The 22,758-nt window shown below is 39.4% G+C and overlaps 1 protein-coding gene across 3 annotated transcripts in view; it reads left to right on the top strand.

Annotated features, from left to right (window-relative positions):
* The window catches only part of BBS9 (Bardet-Biedl syndrome 9), a 783,674-nt gene that overhangs the window by 504,264 nt on the left and 256,652 nt on the right, over window positions 1-22,758 (top strand). For 2 of the 3 annotated variants that reach the window (XM_025379706.1, XM_025379700.1), the window contains one exon: window positions 17,299-17,889. The exons of the other annotated variant lie outside the window; for it this stretch is intronic. In XM_025379706.1, coding sequence (XP_025235491.1) covers window positions 17,299-17,429 — 131 coding nt within the window. In that variant the 3' untranslated portion in view covers window positions 17,430-17,889. Of the gene's footprint in view, window positions 1-17,298; window positions 17,890-22,758 lie in introns of those variants that run through there. 3 annotated transcript variants of the gene reach the window in all.

Raw genomic sequence — 22,758 nt, 5'->3', positions numbered from 1 at the left:
CAGGCAAACAAAAGCTATGGGAGTTCATCGCTACTAGATCTACCTTACAAGAAATGTTAAAGAGAGTTTTTCAAGTTTAAATGAAAGGACACATGCTGGGCATGGTGTCTCATGCCTGTAATCCCAACACTTTGGGAGGCCAAGGCAGGATGATTGCTTTAGGCCAGGAATTAGAGACCAGCCTGGGCAATATAGTGAGACTTTGTCTCTACAATATTTTTTTTTTTTTAAGAATTAGCTGGGCATAATGTCACAAGCCTGTAGTCCTAGCTACTCTGGAGGCTGAGATGGGAGGATCATTTGAGCCTAGGAGGTTGAGGCAGCAGTGAGCTGTGATCGTATCACTGCCTCCAGCCTGGGTGAAAGAGCAGAAACTTGTCTCAAAAAAAAAGAAAGAAAGACATTAACTAACAACATGAAAACCTATGAAAGCATAAAACTCACTATATAGATAAGAATGTAGTTAAATTGAGACTACACTAATACCATCATGGTGGTGCATAAATCACTTTGACCTCTAATATTAAAAGTCAAATGTATTAAAAATAACTATACCTACAGTAATTTGGTAATAGATACATATTATCTACGAAATGTAAATTATGGCCAGGCACAGTGCCTGACACCTGTAATCCCAACACTTTGGGAGACTGAGGTTGGAGGATCACTTAAGCCCAGGAGTTCCAGACCAGTCTGGGCAACATATCAAGACCCCCATCTCTATTTTTTTAAAATGTAAATTATGACTTTAACAATATAATGTGAGTGAGAAGTTTAAATTTAGATTTATCATATGCAAGTGAAGTTCTTTTCAGCTTAAAATAGACTTATAACTCTAAGATGTTTTACATAAACCTCATGGTAACCACATACACACATACACACACACACACACACACACACACACACACAAATAGACCTGTAGTGGGTACACAAAAGATAAAGAGAAAGAAAGCTTACCACTATGAAAAAAATTAATCAGATTACAAAGAAGACAGCGAGAGAGAAAGAATAGAACAAAAGAACTACAAAACAATTAGAAACAACAAAATGGCAATAGAAGCCCTTACTTCTCATTTATTACATTAAATATAAATAGATTAAATTCTTCAATCAAAAGACAGAGTGGCTGAATAGATTAGAAAACAAGACACAACCATATGCAGCATAAAAGAGACTCTCACTTTAGCTTTAAAAATACACATAGCCTGAAAATGAAGGAATGAAAAAAGATATTTCATGAAAACTATAGACAAAAGAGAGCAAGGGTGTCTATACTTACATCAGACAAAATAGACTTTAGTCAAAAAGTGTCACAAGAAACAAAGAAGGTGATTATATATTGATAAAGTGGTCAATTCATCAAGAAGATATAACAATTGTAAATATATATTTACCCAATGTTGGAATACCGAAATACATAAAATATTAATAGAACTGAAGGATGAAACAAATAGTAACACAGTAGTAGTAAGGGACTTCAGACCCCACTCTCCACAATGGATAAATCATCCAGGCAGAAAATCAATGAGAAAAACAGCTGACCTGAACAACACTAGTGACCAAGTAGACCTAACAGACATATGCAGAGCATTCCATTCAATAGCAGCGGAACACACAGTATTTTTGAATGCACATGGGACATTACCCAGGATAGATCATATGTTAGGTCACAAAACAAGTCTTAACAAATTCAAGAAGACTGACATAATATTAAGTATCTTCTTTTACCTCAATGCTATGAAACTATAATAACAGGAAAATTGGAAAATTCATAAATATGTTGAAATTAAACAAAATACTCCTGAACAACCAATGGATCAAAGAAGAAATCAAAAAGGAAATCCAAAAGTATCTTGAGACAAATGAAAACAGAAGTACAACACAGACAAAACTTATGAGATATAGCAAAAGCAGTTCTAAGAGGAAAGTTTATAGCAATAAATGCCTACATCAAAAAATATGAAAGGTTTTAAATAAATAACCGAATGTTAAACCTCAAAGAACTAGAAAAGGAAGAACGAACTAAGACCAAAGTCAGCATAGGAATGAAATAATAAAGATAAGAGCAGAAATCAATAGAGACTAGAAAAATAATAGAAAAGATCAATGAAGAGTTGCACTTTTGAAAAACAAAATAATGCAAACCTTTAGCTAGAGTAAGAAAAAAAGAAGATGCAAATAAAATTATAAGTGAAAGAAGAGACATTACAACCTCTACCACAGAAATTGAAAAGATCTTAAGAAACTAATATAAAAACTATAGGCCAGCAAATTGGATTACCCAGAGGAAATGTACAAAGTCCTAGAAACATACAACTTACGAAGACTGAATTATGAAGAAATATAAAATCTGAATAGATTAATAATCTTGTGTATAGTAAATCCCTAAGACTCCTTTAAAAAACTGTTAAATAAACCCATAAGAGTCCTTTTAAAAACTATTAAAAGCAATAAATTAATTCATAAAGTTGCAGGATGAAAATCAACATATAAAAATCTGTAGCATTTCTATACACTAACAAGAAACTACCTGAAAAAGAAATCAAGAAAAGATCCCATTTACAATAATTAAAAGAATCAGGAATAAATTTAGCCAAGGAGATGAAAGATACATATACTGAAAACTATAAAGCATTGATTTAAAAAAAGGGAAAAAACACAAATGAAAAAATATCCTGTCTTTTTGAATCAGAAAAATTAATATTGTTAAAATGTCCATACCATCCAAAGTGATCTATAGATTCAAAGCAATCCCATCAAAATTCCAATGACATTTTTCACATAAATAGAAAAATCAATTCTCAAATTTGTAGGCAACCACAAAAGACTCTAAATAGCCAAAGCAGTCTTAAGCAAAAAGATCAAAGCTGGAGGCATCACACTACCTGATTTTAAAATATACTACAAAGCTGTAGTAATCAAAACAGCATTGTACTGCAATAAATACAGAAACACTGACCAATGGAACATAACAGAATCCACAAATAATTCCATGTGTTTACAGTCAATTGATCTTTAACAAAGGTATTAAGAATACACAATGGAGAAAATAAATGATGTTGAGAAACCTGGGCATCCATATGCAGAAGAATGAAAAATTGCCACTTATCTCACATCATATACAAAAATGAATGAAAAAAAGACATAAAAGTAAGATGTGAAACTGCAAACTACTAATAGAAAACATAAGGAAAAGCTTCTTAACATTGATCTGGGCAGTGATTATTTGAACATAACCCCAAAAGCACAGACAACAAAAGCAAAAATAGACAAATGGGATTTCAGTAAACTTAAAAGCTCTGCACAGCGAAGGAAACAATCAAAAGAGTAAACAGACAACCTGTGGAATGGGGAAAATTTTTATGAACCATATATCTAGTGAAGGGAATATCCAAAATATTTAAGGGACACAAAAAACTCAATAGCAAGAAAACAAAGAATCTGATTGAAAAAAGTGGAAAGGACCTGAATAGACTTTTCTCAAAAGAATACATACAGATAGATGGCCAGCAGGTATATGAATACTCAACATTATTAATCATCAGGAAAATAAATTAAACCACAATGAGATATCACCTCACACCTGTTAGAATGACTATGATCAAAAATACAAAAGTGCTGGTGAGAATATGAAGTAAAAGGAACCCTTGCACATCGTTGGAAATGCAAATTAATGCAGCCATTAGTGTAAAGAAAGCAGTATGGAGAATCCTCAAAAAATTAAAAATAGAACTACTATATCATCCAGCAATCCTACCATATCCAAAGGAAATAAAATGAGTATGTCAAAGAGATATCTGTATTACCATGGTCATTGCACCATTATTCACCATAGCCAAGGTATGGAATTAACCTAACTTGGATAAAGAAAATGTGGTAGTACAGACAGTGGAATACTAGTTAGCCTTTAGAAAGAAGAGAGTCCTGTCATTTGTGAAAATGTGGATAAACCTAGAGGACATTATGCTAAGTGAACTTAGCCAGGCATGGAAAGACAAATACTACAGTGGGCTGGGTGCAGTGGCTCACACCTGTAATTCCAGCACTTTGGTGGGCCAAGGCAGAGGGATAACATGAGGTTAGGAGTTCGAGACCAGCCTGGCCAACATAGTGAAACACCATCTCTACTAAAAATTCAAAATTTAGCTGAGTGTGGTGGCACGCACCTGTAATCACAGCTACTCCAGAGGCTGAGGTAGGAGAATCGCTTGAGCCCAGGAGGCAGAGGTTGCAGTGAGCTGCGATAGCGCCTTTGCACTGCAACCTTGGTGCTGGAGACTCAGTTAAAAAAATAAAAATAAAAAAGAAAGAAAAATACTGCATGACCTCACTTATCTGTGGAATGTAAGAAAGTCAGACTCATAGAAGCAGAAAGTAGAATGGTGGTGGTCAGGTTCTAGTTTGTGGGGTTGAGATGAAGAAGGGGAGGTGTTGGTCAAAGCATACCAAGTTTCAGTTAAACATTGTGACTACAGTTACTAATAATGTATGCTTGAACATTGTTAAGTGAGTAGATCCTAAATACTCTCACCACACAAAAAAAATGAAAAGTATGTGAAATACTAGATATGTTAATTAGCATTTCACAATATATACAATATCAAAGCATCACTTTGTATACCATAAATATATACAATTTTTATTTGTCATTTATACTTTCATAAAGCTTGAGAAAATACCTACATAAAATACAATTTACATGGAAGAGTAAAGACCTAAAAACAGCCGTTCTTGAAAAATTTGCTCCATCAGATGTCAAGTCTAATTGTAAAGCTAAAACATGGTATGGAATTAATGTAGGGATATAGTAATAGACCAATGCATCATAATAATGTATCCAGAAACAGAATGTCCAAATATGACAGAGATAATATTGCAGATCAGTGGGTAAAAATAGAGTTTTCAATAAATGTTGCTGAAGCAATTGGATAACCATATTGAGAAAAATGAAATTAGACCCATACTTCAACCATACAGAAAAGTCAATTTTGGTTGGATTATATACTTAAAGGTGAAAGACAAAACAACAAATATTTTAGGAACACATGTAGGAGAATGTCTTTATGACCTCAGTGTAGTGAAGGATTCCTTAATTTCATCATAGCCTAAAAGAAAAATATTGATTGCCTTAAAATTAAGAACTTATAGTCATCAAAAGACACCATAAGAAAAGATAAAATCATGTCATAAAGTGGAAGAAAATATTTCCAGTGCATATAACTGGCAAAGAATTAGTATTTAGAGTGCCTAAGGAACCTCCAACAGTTTGATAAGAAAGCAACACCTTAATGGAAATATGAGCAAAAACATACATGGATGGCTTACAGAAGATAAACAATTAATATGCTAAAATTGGGGAAAAAAAACCCTAATCTCATTAGTAATTGAGGAAATGCAAATTAAAACACAGTATGTTTTTGCATCTACCAGATAGGAGAAAAGGGAGAAGTCTACAAATACTAGTTGGAAAGCACGTAGAACAGAAAATACCCACATCCATTGAATCTGTTGGCTCAGCTCAGCTGTTTTGGCGGAGAGTTTGGTATTTGTTAGTAAAGTTGCACCTGCATATAGCCTATCGCCAGGAATTACATTCCTAGATATATACCTTAGAGAAACTCTTGCCCAATAGGAATTTTGAGAATGCTCATAAAAGCATGATTAAAAAAAAACAAAAAAACAAAACAAAAAAAAAAACCCAAACATCTAAAGAGTCATCAACTGTAGATTTGACCAATTTCAATATATTCCTACTATGGGGTACTACACAGCAACAAAAGTTAATTAAATCTAGAAGGATTAACATGGATGAATCTCAGAGACAGAAGCAAATTACAGAATGTATGTATTATGATCTGTTTATAAAAGTTTGAAATCAGGCAAACATAACAACATACTGTTTTAGGATATATACCTAGATGGCAAACTGTAAGGCAAAGATTAACAAAATTTTTAAATTGAGGTCACTTCTTGGAAGTCGAGGACAGAGAAAATACCACTGGGGAGGGGCCAGAAGGCCTGTTTTATTTCTTAAACTGGTTGTTGAGCAAATCTTTCATTCATTCTATTATTTTAAAAAATTCATGTAAGTCTTACGTACTCTTTTGGTTGTTTAATTTATTTTACCATAAAAAATTAAAAAACAGCAAACGACATGCCTCTAATTTCCCTCATGATTCTGATAAATTTCACCCCTTGAGAGAGATGTGCCTAGTTTGCAAATCTCTGTGTATCTTTGCCAAAAGAACTTTTTGTCAGACTTTATTTCCCTTGGTTTAAAAAAACAATGGCTATTTTAGTTTTCTAAATGTAAAATTATATATAATACTATACTGAATATGACTTTTATAACTATAAATACCTATCCTTGTCTATTTAGATTTCTATTTCTTTTCCACCCACCACCCACCACCCACCTCCACCCTTAACCCTTGAAAATTACCACACAGTAGCCACATTAGAAGCCAAAGATTGCCAGTGGGAAGAAAATTTTGCAGCTGTTAACTTCTGAGCTAACAATCCCATCTGTATCTCCTCATCCTAAAACAGTCTGTTTGGCAGTACTGTTGAGATCGATTTCTCCTGTTTTACTTTCTAATTAACTTTCAGTGTGTTTTCTTTAAATTCACAACCAGCTTGGCATAAAGTAATTTGCTTCACCAGGTGGTGTTTCACACATTCCAGATGTTAATATAGGTCTTAACCCTGTATCAGCTTCATGAGTAACAACAGCACAATAATACTTTATGACAGTCGCCAAATGAGTTGCAGAATATAGTTGATAAAGGATAATTGTAAATAGAGTAACTATGTAATTGATTATCCAAACTGTAACATTTTGGGGGAGTTAAAGGGGGCACTATTAATAATTTTGCTGAAATAACAGGAGTAGACTAGGATAGTCCTGGGGTGTAGGTCATCCTGATTACAGAGGAAGTTAGCTCAGTGAGTACCCAGCTGAAGGCACATCTGGTCTTGTACAAGTTATCCTTTGAACAATTAAAACATCATAAACAGTATTCACCCTGGGTTAAGAAATGTGTACGGCCATAATTGTAGTCCTGAATCAGTACTCTCAGTAGATGTGTCTGCTGGGCTTCATTGATACCAACCAATGATGTACCTGTTTACTGATAAGGAGTTTTATTAGAAATTCATGTGAAGCAACAAGTGCCCAACTATTCTATGAGGGAAAGGTCATTTTGTATGTTTCCTCATTTTTTTGTTTGATTACCACCTGAAGAAGCACAAAATTATAGTATCTTGGTTCCTGTTCTATATGGGCTCAAAATCAAGACAGTCTAGAAATATGACAAGAAGAATGAAAATTTTATCTGGAGATGAAATAGAAATGAGTTGTACAGGTTTATAAATAATAAAAAAATAATGAAAATGAGCCTTTATTTTTTTCCTACTATGTGCCAGGCACTGAATTCCACTCATATTATAGCACCTACTCATCTTAACAGCCATATGAAGAAGGTATTATTTCTATTGTCCACCTGAGGAAACTGCCAAGAAATTTGCCCAGGGTTACATAGGTGGAAGACTTAAGGAAATAAATTTAAGTCTGTTTGATTTAAAATCCTGTCTTCTATCTACTATGACTACTGATTCTCTGGATTTTTTCTTTTATTCAGTAGATTATCAGCTGTATCACTGCTGGTGCAAGGGTCAGTCTCCCTTTTCCCATTCCTAAGGTGACTCTTAAGTTTCCTCTAAACAACTGCTATTGTGATTAATACATTAATTTCAGGAAGCACCTTACCATGATGTTTATGTCTGTTAGCAATGGAGTCTAACAGATCCAGTTCTCCTACTTAGGTGGGTAATACTGATATTTCTTTTTCCTCATAAAGATACACTCATAAGATATGCTTAATCGTTTACTTAGGCACAGTTAAGTATTAGTGGTTGTTTATAACTTGTCTAAGCAATTAGAATAAATATACAATCATCTTAGTTAAGCTCTCATTAACATTTCTAAGTTGTCACACTAAATCATATGTCTGAAAAGTAAAAAGAGAAATCACTAGGATGGTGGGTAGTCTAGTTTAACCAGACTAGTTAAAAATATATATCCCTTTTGGAAGTGATATGGTTTGGATTTGTGTCCCTACCCAAATCTCACATTGAATTGTAATTCTCAGTGTTGGAGGAGAGGGGCCTGGTGGGAGGTGATTGGATCATGGGGGTGGACTTCCCCCTTGCTGTGCTCATGGTAGTGAGTAAGTTCTCACAAGATCTGGTTGTTTAAAAGTGTGTAGCACTTCCTCCTTCTCTCTCTTCCTCCTGCTCTGGCCATGTAAGACATGCCTGCCTCCCCTTCAGCCTCCACCATGATTCTAAGTTTTCTGAGGCCTCCCCAGCCCTGCTTCCTGTACTGCCTGCAGAACTGTGAAGTCAATTAAACCTCTGTTCTTTATAAATTATCCAGTCTCAGGTGGTTCTTTATAGCAGTGCAAGAACAGATTAATGCAGAAAATTAGTACTGCAAATGGGGCATTGCCATAAAGATACCTGAAAACGTGGAAGCAACTGTGGAACTGGGTAACAGGCAGAGGTTGGAACAGTTTGGAGGGCTCAGAAGAAGATAAAAAGGTGACAGAAAGTTTGGAACTTCCTAGAGACTTGTTAAAGTTGTGACCAAAATGCTGATAGTGACATGAACAATAAAGTCCAGGCTGAGGTGGTCACCTCAGATAGAGATGAGGAACTTATTGGGAACTGGACCAAGGGTCAGTTTTGTTATTCATTAGCAAAGAGATTGGAGGCATTGTGCCCCTACCCTAGAAATCTGCGGAACTTTGAACTTGAGGGTGATGATTTAGGGTATCTAGCAGAAGAAATTTCTAAGCAACAACGCATTAAAGATGTTGCCTAGCTGCTTCTAACAGCATATGGTCATGTGCATGAGCAAAGAGATGTCCTGAAACTAGAACTTACATTTAAAAGGGAAGCAGAGTGTAAAAGTTTGGAAAATTTGCAGCCTGACCATGTGGTAGAAAAAAGAACTCATTTTCTGGGGAGGAATTCAGGCTGGCTGCATAAATGTGTGTAAGTAAAGAGGAGCCAAATGTTAATAGCCAAGACAATGGGGAAAATGCCTGGAAGGCATTTCAGAGAACTTTGTGGTAGCCCCTCCCATCATAGGCCCAGAGGGTTAGGAGAGAAGAATGGTTTTATGGGCTGGGGCCAATTTTCCACGGCCCTGCACAACCTCAGGACACTGTTCCCAACATGCCAGCCACTCCAGCTCCAGCTGTGACTAAAAGGGCCCCAGATACATCTAGGCTGCTGCTCCACAGGGTGCAAGCTGTAAGCCTTGGTGGTTTCCACATGATGTTAGACCTGCAGGTGCATAAAGGGTAAGAGTTGAGGCTTGGGAGCCTCTGCCTACATTTTACAGGATGTATGGAACATTTGGATGTCCCAGCAGAAGTCTGCTGCAGGGGCAGAGCCCTTATGGAGAACCTCTACTAGGGCAGTTTAGAGGGAAAATGTGGGCTTGGAGCCCCCACAAAAAGTCCCCAGTGGGGCACTGTCTGGTAGAGCTGTGAGAAGAGCTCTACCATCCTCCAGACCCTAGAATGGTAGATCCACTGACAGCTTGCACCATGTACCGGAAAAGCCACAGGCACTCAATTCCAGCCCATGAAAGCAGCCAAGGGGGCTGTACCCTGAAGAGGCACATGGGCAGAGATGGCCAAAGTCTTGGGAGTCCACTCCTTACATCAATGTGGCCTGGACATGAGACACTTGATATTATACCACAAAACTGATAGTGATCAAGTAAGTTGTTGTTGTTTGTTCTAGGATTTCTCTAAATAAATATTTACACCACACAGGCTGGGCATGGTGGCTCATGCCTGTAATCCCAGCACTTTGGGAGGCCGAGGTGGGTGGATCACTTGAGCCCAGGGGTTTGAGACCAGCTTGAGCAACATGGGTGAAACCCCACCTGTACAAAAAAATAAAAGAATTAGCTGGATGTGGTGGTGCATGCCTATGATCCCAGCTACTTGGCAAACTGAAGAGGTCAAGGCTGCAGTGAGCTGTGATTGTCCCACTACATTCCAGCCTGGGCAACTGAATGAGATTCTGTCTCAAAAAAAAATTAAACTTATAATTTAAAACCATCTCAGATGGTAAATTCACTGGTGAATTTTATCAAAGATTTAATTAAGACATATCAATCCTACACAAACTTTTTCAGAAAACATGTCAGACTAAACATTTCCACCTTTTTTTAAAAGCCAGCATCATCCTGATACCCAACCACACAAAGCAGTATTTAGGAAAAAATGACAATAGCAAAAGACACAAACAGAAGAAGAAAAAACACTAGAGACCAATGTCCCTCATGAATACAGATGCAAAATCTTGATTAAGACATTTCCAAGTAGGAGCCAGCAATATATGAAAAGGATAACACATCATAACCAGGTGTAGTTTACCTCCAAATTGCAATGTTGGTTTAACATTCTGAAATCAATCAAGGTAATTCACTGTATTAACAGAATATGGGAGAAAAATACTAAGATTATCTCAGTAGATGCAGCAGGAGCAGTTGCTGAAATTCAGTACTTATTATTGCTTAAGTAGAAGTAGAAGGGAACTCCTTCAAGGTGATAAAGGACATTTATGAAAACCTAGAGTCAACATCATACTTACTGGTGAAAGACTGAGCTCTTTACTTTCAAGACTGGGAATCAGGAAAGAATGTGTCTGCTCTGCCTTCTATTCAGCGATGTACTAGAGATGCTATCCAGTGCAATGAGGCCAACAGATGGTACACAGAAATTGGAAAGGAATAAATAAAACTGTCTTTATTCCCAGATAATGTCATCCTCAAAAATTAGAATTTAGAATTTCAAATTCTTATAGAATCACTGAATTTAGCAAAGTTGCAGAATATAAGCTTGATATAAATAATTGATAATATTTCCATCTATTACCAACAAACAATTGTAAAGTAAAATTGCAATACTCTTGCCTGCTCTCAGAACAGGAAAGACACAAACAACACAGTAAATGCAATGTAACAAGCGCTTCACAATAGTGCACCCAGAGAACCATGAGCATGAGGGGCTCCCTAGTTAGCCCAGGGCAGGTATTGGAATGGGAATTCAAGGAAGGAAAGGGGATGAACTCTGGTGCAACTGAGTCATTGTCCTTACCCAAGTCCTCATTGAGTGCTCATTTGTGCAACCTGTTGAATACAGCCTGTACACAAGGAGCAACGTAAATGCTGACCTCTAGGACTTAGCACATTAAAGTCCTCATACAGCGGCAAAAACACAAATGAGGAGAATGTGCATTTGGTGTGAATTAGGGAGTTAGTTTCCAGAACCAAAGAATGTCATTTACGTAATTGCTCTTAAATCCTGCATGGGGGGTTCTTACTAAAATACTCGTGTGTGAGCTCATTTAAAAAATGATTTAATAATCTTTGTTTCCTTTGTTTTCATCTGTTTGTTTTTTTAATTCTGGGTGACAGTGGAAAGGGCAAAGGGACTCAGGGATAGACTTGGGTGGCAATCTTGGTTCTGCTGTTTGATCGCTATGTGACATGAGGCAGTGAGGGACTCTTCCTGAACCTCTGCTCTTAGCATATGTGAAATGAGTACAAAAGCACCTCCCTCAGCCCTTTGTGTGCTGAGTAAACTGTGCTGAAATGTATGACTGGTTTGTTATGATGCTTGACACATAGTAGGAATTCAAGTGATACTATTTTGCTTCTTTCCCTTTTAGGTATTTTAAAATGTTAGTCACTGAACTTTGTCAGAAATAAGGTACTTAAACTTCACAGGTCAAGTATGCACCCTGACATATCCTGATTCAACGTTAAAATTACATTTCTGCGAAACCATGTATTCAGCTCAATGCTCTTAAATCAATACAATCTTTCTTAAATGTATCAGCAAATTAAACTTCAATAATTACACTTGCTACTGTGGTTACCTCTGAGTTCCTCTAAAACTCCTCTGTATTTTATTGCTGTGTAAATATTTAAAAGACTTCAAATGGCTAATTTCAGATTTGGGCCTTCTCTTGTCAACAGTTTATATTTCAAGACCTTTTATACGGTTTAGATTCTTATTTGTGAAACCTAGCACAGCTCCCACAATGTTACTATTTACATTTTTTTTTGTAATGTGCCACAGGTTTATAAAACTTTCCATTTGAATTTTTGATGCGATTAGCTGCTTTTAATTACATCTAAAAATCCCTTGTCAAATAATGATTAAAACACACAGAAACAAGACATAAGCAAAGCAAAACAGATCCACATGAAAACCGCTTCAAGCCATGTAACAAAAGCAAATCTATTTAATTTACACATATATGCAGGATTAATTTCAAATTGAAACAGAACAAAAAATAAATGAGGTGCGAAAAGCAGGTAAGAGAAATTTAAAGTTTACAAGTTCAAATTTTTTTTTTTTTTTCAAATCAGAGCATAATTGATTCTTCTGGGGAGATTTTTTGGAGTAAAAAAATTAAGCTCATATGTAATTATGGTTCACAGTAAATTGCACTTACTGCCTGTTGAGCGAACTCAATTGGATTACTAAACCACAATGCCTCCTATCCCTGCATCCGTTAAGGATCAAACTCTCTCCTCGTGAGTTCAGTAAGGCCCTAAATACTTAAGTACACTGCATGTTTTCTATGAGTTAGATTTGTCAGGCAGCCAGTCCCCAGCTAAAGAGTCTTCAGCAGATCCTCACAGCTTTCAGTGTCAAGTTCAAATTCACATCCTCAGTGGAGCCAAGTTCCTTCGTGACCCTCTTCCTCTGGCTTCCTCGCTGGGCATCCCTACCCGCCATGCACACCCTTCCCTCTGGTGGCACTGCACTCCTCTGGATGCAGAGGCATGGTTTCCTGCCTTCTGCACTCACTCATTTATGCATTCTTTCAGCCATTCAGACATTCGTCTCACAAATATTTATTGTATACTATGTGCCAGGCACTATGCTTAGTGGTGGGGATACAATAGTAAGCCCAAAATAAGCCCTTTCCCTGCCCTCAAGGGGTTACAGCCAAGTAGGGGGAAATAGACTTTACTCAACGAATTCCTTAGACAACTGCAAAATGACCATTCTGATGAGCGCTACAGAGGCGAAGCACAGGGGGCGATGCAGGCCCCTGCAAAGTGCAGGGACTTGATTTTTATTGGAAAGTGGGGAAAGCTTTTCTGAGGAAGTGACTGAGGCCCTGAGATCAGGAGTCTGATGAGAGTGTGCAGAGCAGTGAGTTGGCGGAAAGGCGAGAAGGCCATGTGTCTGGTACACAGAGAGGAGGGAAACATGGCAAACTGCACCATCCCAGGGAGAACCCCCAGCCCATGCTGACCCTGCAGGCAACTTAAGGATGGTGATATTTATCCCAGTAGCCTTCCGTGCCAGCAGGCTCTTCTTTCTCTCTGGACCCTTCTCTCCCATCATCTTCACCCCTTGAGGCTCAGCTCTAGTGTCCCCTTCTCTGGAAAGGCTTTAATGACCTTGTCTTCTCCAAAGGGTGAAATATCCCCCCTCTGGCCTCATGGCCTGTTGATCTTTGCATCCTTAGCCCCTTTCACAGGCTCCCACACGCAGCAGGCATCATGAAGTGGAGAAACGTGTGTAGAAAGCATGATTTCAAGGCTTGGTTTGCTGAGCATGCATGGAGGCAACTTGGCCATCTGAGTCCAATTTTCAGAGGCCCTCCCAGTGGTGGCCCAGACTCATCCAGTAGCAGTGCAGGGGCCCCTTGCCTCAAAAACAACCCCTCCCTTTAAATCCAAACCAAATTCCAGCTTGACACAATTTCAGATGGTAAGGAAACACTGGATGTGTAGTGGAAGCATGTGGTTTGTACAGAGGAACTCAACCTTGACGTGCTCCACACTGTAGGGGCCAGGCCTGTTCCCATCGTTGTTCCCTGCTTGGTGTTCCCATGATAGGGATTATGAAGAGAGCCTGGCCAGGGAGGCTTTGCTTCTTGGGGATGTTCCAGTGAGCAACAGGGGACCCAAAATGGGGAATCACAGCCGCTAATTAGTGCGTAGAATGAAACAAATTCCCTCTCATCACAGAAAGGTATTGTATTTCGTGTTGAGGGAAAGGAGAGATTTGCCTACAAATTAGGCTGGAAACTGTAGGGAAGAAATTGTTTGCGGGCCAGACTGGCGTGCCAGGAATGTAATGGAATATGGCATAAGGAGAAGGAGGGAACGGGGTAGGTGCTCTCATCAGTGGGTTTTCTTTAGCGTTTCCTTTCCGTCCTTCCGAAGGGCTTCCTTCCTCCTGTCCTCAGTGTTACTTGGCGCTCGCCCTGCCTGGGCAATCATACACCCCTTTGCTCAGCGATTGCTTTCCAGCAGCAGCAGCAGCTCCCCCCACCCCGAGAAATGTTCCGTCTTCAATGTTCCACCGACCCTGTAGAAGAGGCGGGGGATCGCTGCTTTCCACTTATTTCAAAAGCATGGTGTGAATGGAAAGGCTTTGTTTGACATTATCTTCTGTTTGTACAATGAGCCACAAGCGAGCACCGCCTTGGGGCGCACCCGCCTCGCCCTGGCCTCTGTCCCTTCCAGCCCCGCTCCACCGGTGCCCTTGCCCGCTCCTGGCTGCTGGGTGACTTGCTCCTTCGTTCTGGTGGACCTGCTTCTTTTTGCCTTGTCCTCCCTCTGGGTTCGCCGGATCCTGTGTTTTCCCCGTCCCAGAATGACCCTTTCGGGCTTGGTGTTTGGCTTCAGAACGACCACTGCCCAGCCCCGGGGACTCCAGGCCGCAGCGCCTCCCGTCCCACCCCTCCCGCCAGTCTCCGCAGTAGAGGACGACAATGACCAGGGGCCCCGGTGTGATGTCTTTAATGTATGCAGCTTATAACAAGGCCACACTACTCAAGCGTTCTTAGCTTTTTTGAATAAAGGAAATACAGAGATGGAAATGAAGCATTGGACTGAGTTGTGGTTGCTTTTGGGGTGAGTTTGAATGAGGGGATGGCTGGAGGCTGTTGAGACCAAGTCTTCATTTTAGCCTTAAGGAAGAATTTCTTTGGTTAGTGACAAAGGATCAAACCTTTCAGCTGGGTGAGTGGTCAGCACTCTAACCCTTTCTAAAGCTTGGTATGACCCAATCAGGCCGCCCAAACTAGGATTAACCAAACCAAACAAGGCCTGTGAATTAAGACAGTCTGCCTTGGGGAAGCCACTTGCCCCAAATACTTAATCCCTGAAAGAGCCGCTTGCCTGCCGCAGCATTGTCCACACACAGCATTCCTTTCTTTTCACTTCTTACTTCTGATTTGATTGAATTGTTTGTTCCTATAAGGCAAAGTGGAAATGTAGTCACCGGTTTTACTAGAAAATAGTTCTATATGTTTTGCTTTTGTTTTGTTTTGGAAAATATTCTAAGAAAAGACTTTAAAAAAAAACTTTAAAAAGTACTTGATTGTATTTTCTTCTGAGAAAACTGCCAGATATGTTTGGAAAGCAGGGCTACATGTTGGAACTGTTTCTTGGGGAAAATCATATTACTCAGCTGACAGGTTTTGAAGGTTGGGAATGCATGAACACCATGAACAATTGCTTTCTATGGTGAAGTTGGTAAAGTTAACTTTTTTCTTTTCTTTCTGTCTTTTTTTTTTTTTTTTTTTTGAGGTTTGAAAATCCTTGGATAGGGATAGGAGAGGAGCTCTTTACCAGGTAAATGCCAAAATACAGTTCTCCTGTGATCTTTACAGGTTTTACTACAGGTAGTGGCTTCCCACGATCTCTGGAATAGTTTCCTCATAAACTATTAAAGGCATACTTGCAGTATTCCTTTCTGTAGACTTTACAGGTTCTGAGGAAAAATTATTTTCCTCTTGTAAAAACTGTGTTCCTGTAATTATCTTGGGTTATGTGGTTTTGAGGTCAATAAAAGGGAGACTTCTTGCCTGCAGCCCACCTCTCCTCCGTGTGAGTTGGAGTTTGTCACTTGGACATCAGAACTGTTTCCCTATCCAGCCCTCTTTGCTCTCTGCCAACGCTGCCTGCAGTCTTCCCCCAAGTCGTGAAAACAGTGCTGTACCTAATGCCATGGCCCCTCTCTTCACAGTTCAGACCTGAGACCTAAGGACTGTTTTGGGAATCTGTAGCTGACTTGAGCCCTCCACAGCCTCCTGCTGGTCCCCAGCAGTCTGGCCACCCGGCCTCAGGAAGCTGCACGGAACACCTTCCTCACACAGGCCCCTCTCCCATGGAGATCCGCGAGTGGAAACCTGCAGACACCCTGCTCTCCCAAGTCCCTGCCTCCCCCAGGGGGGCCTGAGCCTTGGTAGGGAGGTGGGTGGATATAAGGCTCAATTTTGGCTAAAGAACTCTGCCAAAAAAGAAGAGGACAAGACCCAGTAGAGCCTGAAGGTTCCTGTCCTTGCAGTGTGAGTCGGGGGAGGTGGTGCCCGGAGCTTGCTTGGACTCTGCAGTGGGCAGCCTGAGGTCAGAATTGGAGCTCAGCAGTCACACTGTTAAGCTCTCTGAGCCTCATTTTCCTATCTGTGAAGCAGAGATAATAATGCCTATTCATGTGGTTGTTATTAGGTTTAAATTGAATAAGTGTAAAATACTTTGCATTCTTCCCGGCACATAGTAGGAATCACACAAGAGCATTTCTAGACCTTTCCACAGACACCCTGTCAGATGCCTCTACCCTCAGTGCTATCTTGCCTTGGTCCTGTTGTCTCAGTGTGAGTTTCTGTCCAGGCCTAGGCTATGTCAAGTTAAGCAGATTCAGTGCACATTTGTAGGAAACGGCTAAAGAAACGACCACAGAGCCCTGCTGGGGAGCCCCTGAGCTGAGGATATGTAAGCATGCAGTGTGTGTGTGTGTGTGTGTGTGGACAGGGCAGGGCGTGAATAAAAGCTGGAGTAAGACCTGGTAAGAACTTAAAAGCCATCAGGCTGAAGGAGGATGAGTAGACCCCACAGTGGGCTAAATGACGACATCAAGAAGAGGTTCTCCAGCCACAGGCTTAGTCCCAAGTGTGGGGTTAGAGATGCGCAATGGACTCCTCACACATCCCTGCTCAGAGGTGCGGGTGCCTGTCACAGGCAGTTGAAATTCTCTTTTGGTGTCCTGGCCTCCCCCACTCGCAGTGGCTCTCTTCGAAACCATCAGTACCCAGTGTCCTTCCTTTTCCGCCAGTTCAATCCTGTGCTCAGAACTAGATGCTGCGATCTGTGTGAGGGACGTGGCATGGATGTGGTAGCTTTGGGTGTTGGATGTCCTCTCGGCCATTACTGCCTCCATCCCTCTCTGCTCAAAGACCCCAGGACTGGACAGAGGATCAAGGCCTGGACCCTAAGAATACCCCACTCCTTGAGCCAGCATCTCCAGTTGATGGAGGTACCCAAAAGCCAAGTGGGACCAATCAGACACCTTCCCTGGGATTGTTAAGACTGGGACAGGTAAATGGAGAAGGTCCTTCTGTCTTTGGTCTGTGATGTGAGGAACACAGGGATCTTTCCTGGTGTGTGGAGAAAGAGGAGCCCAGAGCCGTGCTGAGCCAAGGGGGTGCCAGGGAGAGGCTGCCAGGCCTGGGCCCTGGAACCAGCCCCTCAAGGCCCTGGAACCAGCCTGCTCCATGCAGCTGAGACTCTTCCAGTCTGTGAGCTACTCAGTGCCCTTCCAACAAACCCCCCTTGTTTTGCTTTAATCAGTTTGCATTTTCTGTTGCTTCTCTCTGGAAAAATCCTTAGTGCTTTGACTGACTCCAAGGTCTTCCTCCTTGAGATGGATTTCTTAGACACTATTAGGTATCCAAATATAGGGGAGTGTAAGGCTTTTCTTCTTTGAACTGTTCATTTTAATGAATTACATTCAGGAAATAAGTAGGAAATTAAATTCATGGAAAGACTATTGGTCTGTATGTACTTTTTCAGTCTAACATGCTCAAAGTGTAGGTAGCAGGCAGCTATAATACAGACATTTTATTTTTTAAAGGGGAAAGACAATGGTAATTTAATTTTAGATCATTCCAGACAGAGTTCAAGTCAACGTGCCGGTGACTGGAGACCTGACAGAAATTAAATGCTGGTTATTGGGTTCCAATTTCAGATTATGACCCAATCGAGGGTCACTGATTATATCCAAAAGGGTGGGAAGATTACAATAATTTAAAAAACACAAAAAAAGTGGTTTCTACCACTGAGCTATGCATATTTATTGGGTTGGAGGAAAGGGATAATTTTCTAAAGGGAAGGGGCACTGCGGAAGAAGAGGCAGCCCTGGAAGCCAGCCAAGGGCGGCAGCAAGGAAGGAGCCCTGGCCGAGGGCAGGTTTCTGAGCAGAGTGGACACCAGATAGGATTTTGCAGATGGTCCACTGGGTAGAGGGTAGAAAAGTAGGTTTCATCTCATATGACAATTGTTGACAGATAATGAAGACCAGGGGGAGAATTGTGTCCAGAAACAGTCTGAGGCTGAATGTGGGCTTAATGGGGCAACTATGATTATTTTTCAGTGGCATCTAGTGTGAGCAGAGCCAATATTGGTGCTCCCACGTGGATCAAGTATATTCCATCTCCAATTCAGTCTCCACAGCAAAGGGAGTAAATAATTCCACCTCACCACAACGGAGCCATACTTGATGAGTGCCCACTAGTTACATGAAATGGGGCGGGGAGGAATTTGTATTAGCCTACATATAAGTCCGACCAGAACTCACATCAGCAGAGCCATGGGAAGTCAGTATATTGCTGGGTGTTGGCAAATACTGAGTTTAGATGACTCTTCCTGTGAAGGATAGAAACATTGTTTTTAAAACTTCAATTTAGGCTGATGAGAAAATACTACAGAATGAAGGAATGAGAACAACATCTTGAAGATTTAAAAAATGGTCCATAAGCTCAGAAAATAAATTTTTAGAAAAATGATTGAGGCACCAGCAATTAGCCTAAGCAGATAAAAAAACAAAACAAAAACACAGTCTCTAAAAAAACAAAAACAAAAACAAAAACAGACACACACTCAAAGGAGAGTTCAAACTGAGATAAAGAGACAATGGAATAAAGTGACATTTACTTATTTTATTTTCCTGTAGGTTTTTTGGTCTTTTTCTAGCTTCTTTTAGCTGAATTAGTTCTTTTGTATTCAATTTTTTATTTTCTAATACATGTCGTTAAGATGATAAAATTTTCTCTGAGTACCAAGTTGGCTGTGTTCCATAATATTTTCAAATAAGTTTTTATTTTGAATTTTTGTGGGTACATAGTAGGTGTACATATTTATGGTGTACATGAGATGCTTTGACACAAGTGGGCAAACCTTCCATAACTTTTGCTATGCTGCATTGAAAGTATTGTGAGATTTCAGATTTGATTTCCTCGTGTGTGCAAGTTATTTAAAAGGAAGTATTAAATACATTCTAAATGAAGGGGATTTTTTCCCCCTGTGTTTTGAATGTTACTTTCTAGTTCTATTACATTACAATCAGGAAATGAGCCCTCTGTGATTTTTACTTTCAAAATTTATGGAGTTTTTTTTCCTTGAGGACCATTACATCACCATTTTTTGGTAAATATTCTAAAATCTTACATTTGCCCAACCTGATCTGTTGATTTGTGAGAGATTAGGTTAAAGTTTTCCATGATGACATTGGATTTGTTAATATCTCCTTATCCTTCCAAAATTTTTGCTTTATATGCTACTATTTAGGTGAATAAAGATTCACAAAAATGTTTCTACCTTCTATCAATGTAATCTCCCTTTGTCATGTTTAATATTTCCATTTTGAGTTATATTTTGGTGATACTAATATATTAAATCTGTTCCTTTTTGAAAACATTTACCTGGTGTATTATTTCTCATCTCTTCATTTTTAATCATTCTTAATAATTTTGTTGTAACTGTACTTTTTTCTTTCTTGAGACAGGGTCTCCCTCTGTCACCCAGGCTGGAGTGCAGTGGTGCGATATTGACTCACTGCGGTCTTGACCTCCTGGGTTCAAGCAATCCTCCTGCTTCAGCCCCCCAAGTAGCTGGGACTACAGGGGTGTGCCACCATGCCCAGCTAATTTTTATATTTTTAATTCATGGGTTAGTATTTTGTATTTTTAGTTCATGCATTTCATCACGTTACCCAGGCTGGTCTTGAACTCCTGAGCTCAAGCGATCCACCTGCCTCAGGCTCCCAAAGTGCTGAGATTACAGACCTGAACAACAGCGCCCAGCTTAAATGTATCTATTTGAAATATCAACATAGATTCTCTTCCATTCCCTCACTCTGTATCTCTTTTAACAGGAGAAAATGTGTAATTTTTTTTTACTGTGGAAAATTTCAAACATACACAAAGTAGAGAACTGTGAATGTGTCACTCTGCTTCAAAAACAATCAATTCTCACCAATTTGGATTATTTTGCAGCAAGGTTTTTTAAAAAGTTTAGGAAAATTGACAGCAGAGTTTTTTGTTTATTTGGCAGATGGGAATGATTTAGCTGAAAGAAAAAACTGATGATAATACTAAAAGTATTTTTTATATTATGCTTCTACTTAGGCATAATTTCCTGAAAAATGTCTGAAGTGCTTGTCATATTATCAATACATTTTTAGGTTTACATATTAATGTTTCTAATTTCTTTATTTATTACTTTTACTTGTATCCCGTGCATTCCTCTTTTGGATCTCTGTTTTAGATTTTTTTTTTTTTCCTAGAAGATATCTTTCTAATAATATTTAGAAGCAAGAACAGAAAATGTTCTTGTTTGATAAACTTTCAATGAATAATATTTTCCCTATTAGAATTTTAGTTTAAAATAATTTTTTTCCTGGTAAAAATACTATTTAGAACAACATAATTTTCCCTCTTAACTTTGAAGTCATTACTTTTTGTCTTCTTGCATCTGGGGTTACTTCTTCCATTATAGGTAAACTGTTTTTCTTATTAGTTTTGGGGTGCCCAGTAATTAATTTATAAGCCAAGTTGTTTGTAATGTATTAAACCAACAGAGAGAAATTCATAGTGCTGATGTGCCTGATTTTAAATATTTACTTGAAGACATGCCCACCGAGGCATGAATTACGCAATAATTCAGAACCAAGGGATTCACGATCTACAGATTTCTCCCCTCACTGAGTTCTGAGCCCCCTAAATGAGGCCTCCACATGGGTTATTTGTTGTCTGAGGGATTCTACTCCTGTGGGAAGAGCTTTGGTCCTATGGTGTGTCAAACAAACATTTTTCTTCTATCTTTATTACTTTTCCACTTGTGAGGAATGTATGTTTCAAGCTCTGTCCTTTACCCCCAAAATTCAGAAGTGTCTTTTCTTGTTTAATGATTGCTTAAAGCAATGATTGTGCCGTTCTGTGCTAATGCTTCTAACATTGGCTAACTAGTTTGCAAAGGGAGCAAGGGGGTGGGGCTGGGGAGAGGGAGGGGGAAAGAGAGAGAGAGCAAATCCCATGCCATTAGCTCCCTCCACTAGGGTTTCCCTCTTTCCATTTATTGCTTCAGAAGTGCTTCATTATTTTCCTTCTGTTTTGAAATAATGCCCCTTCTGTCTCACTTTTCTTGAAGAATTTGTCCTCTTTCCAATTGGCTGAAGCTGAAAACTGAAAATAATGGAAGGGCTAAAGTTATATTTTCAGTTTCAGGTATTAAGGGTGTGAATAATTAAGAAAGAAAATACTATCTAGATTTGTTTTTAATGAGATGGATGCAGTTTTTACTTCTTCCCTAGTAGAATATCAGAGGGAGACAGAACTGAGAGCCATGAAATGAGGCCTCAAGCCTGGAATAACAATAATTGTGTTATGTTGTCTACTCCAGACTCAGTGCCTCCCATTCCAGGATCCATTCTGCTATTTTCATAACACTCTAAATGATTTCACATCTGTAAGTAATTAGTTGCAAAATAATCTGTCTTGGGACTGTGGGTGAGAGAAGGGTTGGGCAATAGAAGTTCCAACTGTGGTCTAACAATGTGTAAATCATGTATTCCTTCCTTCTGCTTTGTCTGCCTGTCAACTGTAAATACATTACACTGGTAAAGGCTGGTCCTGCAAAACATAGCCTTTTGAGAAGTTCAGTATTGATGGGATCCACCATAATGGCACCACCAGCTTCACAGTTTACAAAGCTCCCCCCTGACATTATCAGAATTCTTTTTCACAGCAACCCTGAGAGATAGGCAAGGGTAAGGTTTCCATCTAATGTGTGAGGAACCTGTGGCGAAGTCAGTAGATGACATGATTTGTTTTGTTGTTTTCTTGCAAACATTTTCTTAACAGTTCATTAACTAACGTTATGCGCATATGGAGGAGTGCAGGAAATTATAACGACAGAGACTGATGAATTGTCACAAAGAGAACACTCTCATGGAATCAGTACCCAGGTCAAGAAACAGAACAATGTAACAGTTTCGTGCCCCCTTCCAGTCAGACCACCATGCTGACTGCTAAATAGGTGACAGGATTATTTGAGTTAATTTTGTATGGCATGTGGACCAGAACCTTGCAACACATGGATGTGTTATAGAGGTCTGCTTGATGCATTTAGGAATACATCTTTACATGAAATGCAAGGCACATGAGGAATCAATAAGGGATGAAAATTGCCCAACGTGAAGAAAGCTCATCTGAGTTGGAACTAAGTAACAGGCTCCAGTGGATGAAGGCTGAATGTGTGTGTGGAATATTATAGGAAATTTTATCCATTGCTATCAAGAACTGATAAAAAGTTTACATAGAAAAAGGAAAATATGTTTCATTTTTAGAAATTTGTGGATG

The sequence above is a fragment of the Theropithecus gelada genome, chromosome 3 (genome assembly GCF_003255815.1).
Source record: "Theropithecus gelada isolate Dixy chromosome 3, Tgel_1.0, whole genome shotgun sequence".
Lineage (NCBI taxonomy): Eukaryota > Metazoa > Chordata > Mammalia > Primates > Cercopithecidae > Theropithecus > Theropithecus gelada.
Note: the sequence above shows the minus strand (reverse complement) of the source record. Positions and strands in the feature narration are given on the sequence as shown.